The following is a 10043-nucleotide window of genomic DNA, read 5'->3' as shown; positions in this document are numbered from 1 at the left end:
ACACCTGGCACACAGGGCACACCACGGTACCCGTTGCACACCATGGCTGGCTGCCTGGCCTGTTCCAACAGCCTGGCCACATGGCCCATGAGCACCCCAACAGCTGGTAAGCCTGGGTTTGGCATCATGGTATGCTGTGCCACAGTCCCTGCCATCATCTGCAGAGAGCTGGGAGCAGGCTGGGAGGGCAGCTGCAGCTGGGAGCTGTGGGAGGCACACGTGGGAGCTGCGTGGGGGCACAGGACCTATGGACATGCACAAGCCGCACGGACACCCATGCTGCTCCCCAAGCATGCGAGAGCCACAGCACATAGGGAACCAAGGGAAGGCACACAAGGGGTGCCTGCAGCAAGTGGGCAATGAGTGGGACTGTGTGAGAGCCGAAGGCCAGTGAGCGAGTGGTGCATGTGGAGACAGGCCAGGAATGTGCCCCTGACTGTGCACACGCCTCCCGGCCGCCATCCCCATCACGGCATTTCCTCTCACCCTCTGGGGTTACTTTCAGGCCACATGAGGGTGCGGAGGCAGAGCTGAGGCCAGATTGCAAACACATGCCCTTCCCCAAAAAGCAGTACTTGAGTCACCATCACTATCCCCAGCTTGGAGGCAAGTGTCCCTGTATATTGCTGGCAGAAAGGGAAACTGAGGCACGGCTGTGGGTGGGAGATTTCCGGTGGTAGGGACTGTGGTCATGCCCGCAAACCGCAGCTGCCCCGGTGGGCGCAGCCTGAGGACTGTGGTTTCCTCTTGTTGGTGACAGTGGTGACAACGCAGGCTCTGAGCATCGTGGGCATCCTTGGGATGGGATCCAGGCTCCCCAGCCTCTCTTCTACCACTCTACAGCTGATCCCATGAAGCCAGGGAGTGCTTGCTTTGCTTTGCAGACCCTGAGTCTGGTGTGGGCCCCCAAGGCCAGCAGTGAGGGTCCCCTGGGTGAAGCTGCCACCGTATGACTTCAGGCAGGTGCTGAGGGGCCATAAGCTTCCTGCTTTTGGACTTAAAAGCAGTGGGTATTTCACTTTTCCCTCTCCCTGTGTTGATGCCCAGATCAAAGTGTTCACTGTCAAACTCAATCCCATTTTTGGTCCATCGAAGCCAAAAATGACTGCTTGCATCTGCTGAGTACCCTGAGCTGGCAACAACTCCTGCACATCCCTGCTTCTGCAGCCAAGCACCCACGGGGCAACAGGCACCAACAGGTCTTCCTTTGGCTTCTCCTACTTTTGAGAAAATGAAATGCCAAGAAGATGAAAAGTGGAGCATTACAGGGGCCCAGCAGCACTGGGGATGCTCAGAGCTGGATTGGCTGCCAGAGCATCCCTGTGCTGCTGCTGGTGGGGTGCAGTGAGGGTCTCACCAGTCCCATGCCATGATTCCCTGCCAGCTCCACTGGACACAGGGTTGGGTGTTTCGGGATGGATGCTCCTTGGGATGCAGGTTGCCCCAGCAACGGTTGCTATGGAAAATACTTCAGTGGCAAAATTTCCAGCCATATTCACGTGTCTATCATTGTCTTCCAGAGAGTCCCTGGTGTACGGTGAGCCAGGCACGGCTGGCTCTGCACGGGCAGGCTGCCGCTGTGGCTGCAGGGGATTGGCTGTGCTGGGCCTGCCTATTCCTGGCTTTCTGCAGCTTTTCCTGCTGGATATGGTGTGAGAAAGTGTAGGAGGACCCCAAAGTGTGATTTGAGGGATCACAGCAGATGTACAATTGACAGGGAGAGCAGGCTGTGCTGAGCCATGCCATATTAATTGGAGAGCAGCCAATTAATGTCCTATTGGCCCAGCCGTGCCCCAACCATTGGATGAGATTCATTTTGGTGAATCAAACACAGGGCACAGCTCTGGGACAGTGGGGCATACCAGGAAATAGGCTGGCACTGGGATGTTTGCTGGGACCAGCAGCTTTGGCTGGGGCTTCCTGCTCTTGCCCACAGCCCTGCCAGGTCTGTGCTTCAGAAAGCCACTCCCCACCTCCTGGAACAGCAATAGGATTACACACGACTGAGTCTCCTAGCAATGAATGAAGGAATAAATCCTATAAGGCAGGACAGGATTTATTAGAACTTCAATATTCTGGAAATAATGAGGACATTTCTCTTGGCTTGTAATATCACAGGACCCAACAGGATCACAACCAGGATTTATCCCTGTGCTTCCCTGTGGCACTGGGCTGGTTCTTAGCTGTGGAGAGAAGATGCTGGGGAAGGCTGCTTGCCTTTTTGAAAAGGAGGATGGCAGGACACCCCCTCATCGCCAGCAAAGCCAAGGCAGACTGCAGGCCCCAGGCTGCCCCAACAGTAGCTGCTCTGTTTGTCTCCCCATTCATCCCCTAGTGAGGGCTGGCGCTGATCCTCGCCCCCGGCTGGGGCTCACTGCTGGGAGTGGGAAGGACTGATAGCAGGAAGGGCTGGCTGTGCCATTGCCATCAGCTGAGTTTCAAATGTCAGAGCCAGCACCCACCACCAGCACAAAGATGCCCTGGGGTGGAGACCCTCAAATGGGGTGGGAGACCCACAGGCCTCTCCATTACTCACCACTAGTGTTGAACGCACTACAAACAGAATTGCACTGTGCTGCTGGGTGGGACACCTCTCTGAAGGAGAGGTGGGAAGAGGCTGAAAACATATTGGAAAAGAGGATATGATGCTGTCAGCATCACCTTCCAGGCACCAGCTCTGCCCCGTGGGGAACTGCTGCCCTGGCTGTGGGAAGATGTTCCTAAGGTCAGCTCCATGCTCTGGTTCCTCCTTCTCCCAGTTGCCACGCTTTGCCCCATGGCAGTTCTGCCCGTGAATCCCGCTGTGGTCCTTGGGATAGCCTGGGGCTATGGGATGCACCCCCAACCAGCCAGCGTTCAACCTCCTCCCATTTATTGCTGTGTCCCTTTCACTGAAGCAGCTTTAAATGCACAATGCTACCTCCCTGTCACGATTCCCGTGGCCTCATAATAGCCCCCACAAACCCCAGCAGATCTATAAAGCTGAGCCTGTGGGTGTGGGTTGGATACAGCTGGTTTTACCATGGCTCCAGTACACGGATGCCGCGGCAGAAGCCCTGACCGTCAGGACACTCAGACACAATTGGAGCCTTGTTTGGGGCTCAGCTGCACAAGGGGCCCCTTCAGGCGGCCAGGGAAGGGGGAGCTCCTTGGGGTAAGGTGATGCTCTGGCCATGAGGGACTCCTTATAGGGCCAGAATTACCCCAAGCAATGCCCAGGGTGGGTCCCAGCCCACGGAGAACACGTGAGCTTCCTAGAGAAGACAGCTCAAGGTGGGAATGTCTCAAAAGATGGACCCACATCTGAGAACATTGCTCCTCACAGAAACTGCAGGGCTTCTGGGGACATCAAGGGCTGGTGGAGATCCTGAGGGCTAGCAGGTCCTGGGGCCACCCCCCTTCGTAGGAAGGTGACTGGGCAATGGAAATAGCAAGCAGAGATGAGTTTTGGTTGGTTTTTTTTCCCCTTCCAAAGCAGCCAAGTTGTGTTTTCTGGAGACCTGTAAATCACTCCTCGTCTTCAGGATAGAGAGGCAAGGAATACATGATCCAACCCAGCAAAAACGCGGGATGCTTGGGAGCGTGGAGGAAGCCAGGAATCAGCCCAGGCTGGAGGCTGCCTCCCGGCCATCCTGCCAAGCTTGTCCCAACATGCTGGGCCAGGAGCTGGCACCGCAACCCAGCATCCTCAAGCTGAGCTGGGCACACCATGCTGCCATGAACTGGGGAGCCCAGCAGAGAGGGGACTCAAGGCTCTCGGCCACTGCCATTACACTGCACTCTTCCAGCAGGTCAGGTTGCTTCCAAGATTTCAAGATTTTCCACATTTGTTCAGCTGAAGAAAAGAAAAAAATGTGGAGGGTTTCTGAAGAGCATAGCTGGGGCTGGCAGGCAGGATCCTGTAAATTGGGGGTCATAAATTTTCCCAGTTCACCAGCATGCCAGGGGAGGTTGCGCTGGCCACATCCCTCTAACACACTGTTAGCGCGTATGTGAATCCAAAGCCACCCCCAAGCTATCCAGAGCCAGATGCAGCTGCAGGACTCACTGTGGACACAGCCTGGAGCTCTTAAATGCTTTCAAAAACAAGGCTGGGTTTGGTGCCTCTGGCCGTTGGGATCTCCAAAGGTACTTGTTGCATCTCCATTCTGCTCTTGCTCATGATACAATGCACAGAATTATTTTCCATTTCTTACCTACTTGGTGCTGCCAAACTGCTGGAGCAGAAGGGCCCTAGAATGCAGCAGGGATACTCATGCTGCAGCAAAGGTTTTGGTTGGCAGCCCACAGAAGCCAGACGCCATGGGGTCCTAGCCTGTGTAGGAGTGACTTGACCCTTCCCTGCTGCTGTCCAGTGTCAGGGTCATGGGGGACATGGGGCAGAAATCTTCCCAAATATTCTCTCTTCTCTCAGCAACAGCAGAGCAATAGGCAAATCATTTCCCTGGCTGCCTGCTCAGCACTTCACAGCAAGCCCAGCCCGCCCAGCCCTTCTTGTGGCTGCCTAGGCATCTCACCATCCTCAGGGATCTGCAGCAAAACAAGTCTGGGCTGCCTTGGGGTCCCTGTTGGGAGGGACCCTGTAAGGAAGGAGGACAGCACATACGGAGAGAAGATGCTGGAGGTAGTGCTACCATTCTGAGTAGGAGAGCAGCCCAACTACTGCAGCAGCACCTGCCTTGCTCCACAGCCCACAGTGAGGTCCTGCCAGGGCCATTCAGGAGCCCCAAGCCGACATCTCCCCACAACAGTGCCCTGCACAAGGAGTCTGGTTGTTTTTGCAACCTATGCCAGAACAGCAACAAGCTTGGAAGTGTTTGGAGATGAAAACATGTCATCACTCCGTTGTTCTGTTTCTGTCCAATTTCAGGCTTGTTTAAGCAGGTCCATTACAGCTGATTCTGTACAGAGCAGGGTGCCAAAGGCTGCAGCTACCCTGAGCACGTGGTGTTTAGTTCTGGTCTATCCTGCAGACCACAGAGCAGGGGCTGACTCAGCAGCAGACACATGAGCTTAGACTGTGCTCAGAGCCACAGGCAAGGGGCCATGGGCAGTGACGGCTTCACTCACCCTGTGGGCAGGAAGGATGGGGCTTGTGCTGCTTTCCCCCAGCACAGCACCAGCACAGGCTGCCCCACCAAGTGGGCCCAGAGCATCCTGTGGGGAAATGCTGGTGCATACCTCTCCTCCAAGGATGTGCACAGCCAGACATTGACTGGGAGCTGCCCAACTCCACCAGAGCCGGGCCAGCAGGGATGGCTGGGATGATGGTTGCTGGTCTCCAGCTCCGGCTGCTTGTTCCACACCCAGGCGCCTTGGCCTGCCCCGCCAAGCAGCTGCACTTGCTGAACGTCCCTGCGTGGCCATGTCTTGGATAGGTTTCCTTACTCCTGCAGCATTGCTGCAGGACTACACTGACCTTGTCATCCTTCAATTCTGAGTTTCATTGCACCACCAGCCCCAGTAATGAGGAGGGAAAATGATTCAAGCACTTCCTCTGACCCCCAGGCTGCTATCAGGGCACACACTGTGCACCTCTGAGAGAGGGTTTTATGACTCCTGTCAGACACTTCTTACTCTATGTGATCCTTAATTTCTTTGTCCTCTGCCTCCTGCACAAATCACACTGCCAGTGTGCAAGAGTGTTGGGATGGAGTACTTTATTCACGTGAACACTCGGATCCTGGCCCTTCCTGCCTGCTGCAGCTGCTCCCATCTTCTTGACAAGATGAACAAGGAAGGATTTCTTCACCAGCTTGCTTAACCCCCCCCAGCATCATCAGACCCCACAAACAAGTACAGACAGATTGGCTTTGTCGGGACAGGAGCAGAGGGCGGAGGGGCAGGGAGTGCTGCGGGGCTGGCAGAGCAGGCAGAAAGGCTCCAGCCCACAGCTTGCGTATGCACAGCAGCCATGAAACCTTCCTGCAGCTTCACTCTCACCACCAAACATCCCAGTACTCTCCCAGCCTTGGTGGCTCCTCCTGCTGCCAGAAGCACCTGGGATTGATAAAGGATGGGTGCCACCACCTCTTCTCCTTGGAAAGTTTTTGCCAGAATTACACCAGTGTCTTCAATCAGCTGCTGGGCCATTTAACCCTCAAAGAACCTCCTGTCCATTGACAAATACCCTCCCCAAACTATTACAGTAAAAGGAAAACCCTGTATGTTGAGACATACAGGCTGAGTCTTGGGTAGAGAACAGTTTCCATGCTTGGTGGTCGTCGGTGGCCGGCAGCCCCCAGCCAGCTCTGGGGCACAGAAGGGAGCAAGATCCCCCACGGCCACCCTCAGCACATCAGGGCTTCATCCTGCTCAGTCTGATGTCACGTTCGATTTCAAATTGCCTGTGATCCACACGCTCCAGGAACGCTTTCCTCTCGATGTACCTGCAGGGAGGCAGAGGCAGGGGCTGTGAGCAGTGCCTGTGGCAGCCTGTGTGGTCCCCAGCCTGGGGCAAACCCCACCTGAAGGGATGAGCAGGGAGGGAAAGCACGATCTGTCTGCCTCCCTCTCTTTCCATGAACTGATCACTCCACTGAACATCTCCTATGGACACCAAAACTGCTCTGTAGCCTGCTGGCTGTCATCTGGGGGACTCCCAGACGTCTGGTGGTCACACAGGCTAGAGAACTGAACTGGCTGATTCTGGTTCCAGCTCTTTTACAGCTGAGAAATGTCCTCCATAGACACCTTGAAGGGGATCAGAGCAGGCCTTTGCACCACCCAGCAAAGCATCTCAAACTCAACCACAACCTTCAGTACAAGCTGACAGGCCCACGATACAAGCCAGGAACAAGGAACAGGGAACATTAGGGATACAGAAAGCATCACCCAGCAAGCCTGCAGCAGTTCAGGGATGCAGGCCAGGGGTTTCCCAGCCACAGACCAGCTTCTAACCACCATTGGGTATTTAGTGCTGCCCCTCAGCACGGCACCTGAGTGCTGTGAGGAAGAAGGCACGCCTGCGCCTGGAAAAGCACCTTGCTGCTCATTAATGGCATGCAGCTGAATTTTAATGTACTTCGCTGCAAACCCTTGCCACAGACAGCCCGGGGCTGTGCTACTAATTAACCTACAGAAGGAGCGAAATTGCAATTCAAAACAGGAGCTATAATTGAATCATCACAATTGTTTTGCCTTTGTTCCAGGGTGGCAAACACTGGACTGCCATGACAAGGTCATTAAACTCGTGTGGAGAACCACTGAATTTGGCTGTTCTGTCAGTCACTGCTTTTCCTGCTCACCAGAGCAGCCCTCTGCTTGAAAGCAAGACCAAAGCCTAAGGGAAGATGAGCATCTCAGGCTCTGCAGGTTTTCAAGGCTGCTGGGTGGCTAGCAGCATGCATAGAAGTGCCCAAGACCCACATGGGAAAGCTGAAGGCCTCTCCTACCAGTGGTCTCTCTGAGACAGAGGAACATTTGGTGATGACGTCCCTGCAAGGTCAGGCTGGATGGGGCTCTAAGCAATCTGATCTAGATAAAGAATCCCTGCTCACTGCTGGGGGTTGGATTTGTTGGCCCTTAAAGGTCTCTTCCAATTTCAACCACTCTGTGATTCTGCAATTCTTTATGCTACTACTATCGAACCTGTACTGAATGTGTTCCCAGCAGGGAGCCTTTGCCCTTGCTGCAAGGGACAGCCCAGACACTCTTGCCCATCATTGGAAATGAATTAATCCAGATTCATTTCACTGAGCGATTCCCCTAAGCGAGTGAGCAGCCCCATGCATCCCTGCTGCCACCCCATTCCCATCGCAGCTCCAGCCCATCTCGTGCTGACACAACTGGGTCAGCTCATCTCCGCTGGCTGCGAGGGGCAGGGACCAGCACGGCACAATGCAGGCAAAGAGCTGGCTGCGAATAGGTATTTTTGCGGCCCCTGCCCCTCACGTTGGAGGAAGGCTGTGCATTGAGGCCCCCTCCCCACACTGGTTCAGGAAAGGCAGGGGAGTGTCGCTTCCCTTAATCCCTGTGTGCAGGGAGGTGACCGGCTCCTGGGGCTGGGCTCAGAGAGGCCACAGGAAGGAAGCTGAGGGGTCACGCTGTATGTGCTCAGTGTCGTATTGCTGGGCGTGTGGTTTTTCTCCCCCTCCGCTGCTAAACACCAACCACAACCCCAGCTGGGAACACAAGGACAGGAGTTACTGATGTTCATCTGGGAACACCCCAATGGCCTGGGCAGCAACAGCCCACCCTACTGAATCTGAAGCTCTTTTAGCTGCTTGGTGACACCCATCTATCAACCCCAGTAAGGGGTCAGTCTCTTTCTTCTCCTCTTCCTCTCTGACTGCTGTGCCTCTCCGGTGGGCAGGGCCTGGCTCCTGGGGATCGATATGGATCATGAACCAGGAATGCGGTCTCACAGCTGCAGCCAGCAGCGCTGCATGGAGGAGGAACTGCGACGTCATCTTATGGCGTTGTCCTTGGCTGGCCACAGCAAAGTGCTGTAGGTACCAGAGCAGAACCCCCAGGCACTACCTGGGCATACACCAGGGCTAGTGGAGCCTGGCTGGCTTGTGCTGCCAGCACACAGGGGTGGGAGATGCAGATGGATGTGAGCAGGGAAGCTGCAGGGTAGGCACAAGCTCCTCCATTCTCTGAAGCCTGTGCTGGAGCTGCAGCTCTCTCTGTGCTCAGCCAGCTCTGTGCAGCCGACAGCAAGGCACCACCAACCACGGTGCAAAGTGCACGAGCGAGGCACAAACACCCGTCCTGTGCTTGTCTAAACAACCTTTGCTACCTGAATCAATACCTTCCTGTAAATTATCAACCTGCCTGGAAACGGGGCAGCTGTGATCCATAGCAGAGCAAAGTAAATCCATTGGGAGCAAGGCTGTCTCTGCTAACAAGGGCAGCTGCAAGCTGCTCTGGGGAGGGTCTTTGGTGCTGCCTGTCCCCTGTCAGTCACCATCAGTCACCCGATGCAGGAGTGCACAGGCTGGCTGCTCCCCCATGGGGCTGCCCTACAAAGGTGGCCCAATTAAGAGGCCACTACACATTTCCATTTATAAAGCACATCAGAAAGATGAACAGCAAAGGGGATAGCTGCCTCTGCTCCTTACTCCAGCCTCTCCTGTCAAATTCAGGACAGGCCCTCAGGACCTGATATAGCCTGGCTGTAAAAGCCCAGATTCTACTTCTAAGGAAATGCAAATCACTGGATGGGGGCTGGGGGTACAAGGGGTGGAAAATGAGAGGCAAGGAAGGACAGAGCCATGGGGCTCATGTCTCCTCTGTCTCAGAAATTCTAGGCCTAGGCTGTGGCTGGCTGATAACTGGCACTGGCAGCAGAAAGATGCTGCAGCCCCACTGCTCCACTGGTTGCTGTGTTCTGGTTGTCTGGTTGTACATGGACCATCTCTCTAAGTGCACAGGATGTGTGGCATCAAGCAAACATGTCCAGGAATGGGCTGTAGCTTTCCTTGTCAGGAAGACATTTACAATCACACAGCAGGACACGTGGGGAGCAGAGGTTTCTAACAGCACTAGGGATTAAAGGCAGCGCCTTGCTCTCGCCTGCCTGGGTTGAAGGGTTAACAACAGCTCATTACAATTTTTATAGAGATGTGTAAATGATTGCCCACTGAAGGGTGAGCACAGTTGACATTATTAAAGGAGAAGAGGCAGCTGCAGAAGGGACAACAGACTCCTGTGAAATGACCTGAGGCCGGCAGCAGCTGTGTCTGTGTGACCTGCCCCCCAGGCAGGATGGCTGCTCTGTCAGGGTACTGCACCCTTCACACCGAGGTGGCCTGTAAGCAGAAATGCATGGGCTGTTCCTCCATCAGTGCTCCTCCCTTCTCCCTTTACCTTGAAGGTGGAAGTAATTCCCAGTGAGCAGATACTTGGTTGATCTCCTCACACTATATGCCTGACTAGTATAAACATATTCGTAAGGAGTGTCTAAAGTTATCCTGGCATTATGTTCCTCATTTGTTTAATAACAAAAACCTCTTGCCAAGAACTCAGCAGATTTTCTAGCCTGGGATGTGACAGGCAGCAAAACCCAAAGCTGTCCAAGATTAAAGATGCTCTTAAAA

At 54.6% G+C, this 10043-nt stretch overlaps 1 protein-coding gene across 1 annotated transcript in view; it reads right to left on the bottom strand.

Annotated features, from left to right (window-relative positions):
* Window positions 1-5643: 5643 nt before the first annotated feature.
* Window positions 5644-10043, bottom strand: part of CFDP1 (chromatin remodeling protein CFDP1) — a 62060-nt gene continuing 57660 nt past the window's right edge. Inside the window, exon 7 of the mRNA XM_014880794.2 lies at window positions 5644-6389. Coding sequence (XP_014736280.1) covers window positions 6299-6389 — 91 coding nt within the window. The 3' untranslated portion in view covers window positions 5644-6298. The remainder of the gene's footprint in view (window positions 6390-10043) is intronic.

The sequence above is a fragment of the Sturnus vulgaris genome, chromosome 12 (genome assembly GCF_052056855.1).
Source record: "Sturnus vulgaris isolate bStuVul1 chromosome 12, bStuVul1.hap1, whole genome shotgun sequence".
Classification (NCBI taxonomy): Eukaryota; Metazoa; Chordata; class Aves; order Passeriformes; family Sturnidae; genus Sturnus; species Sturnus vulgaris.
Note: the sequence above shows the minus strand (reverse complement) of the source record. Positions and strands in the feature narration are given on the sequence as shown.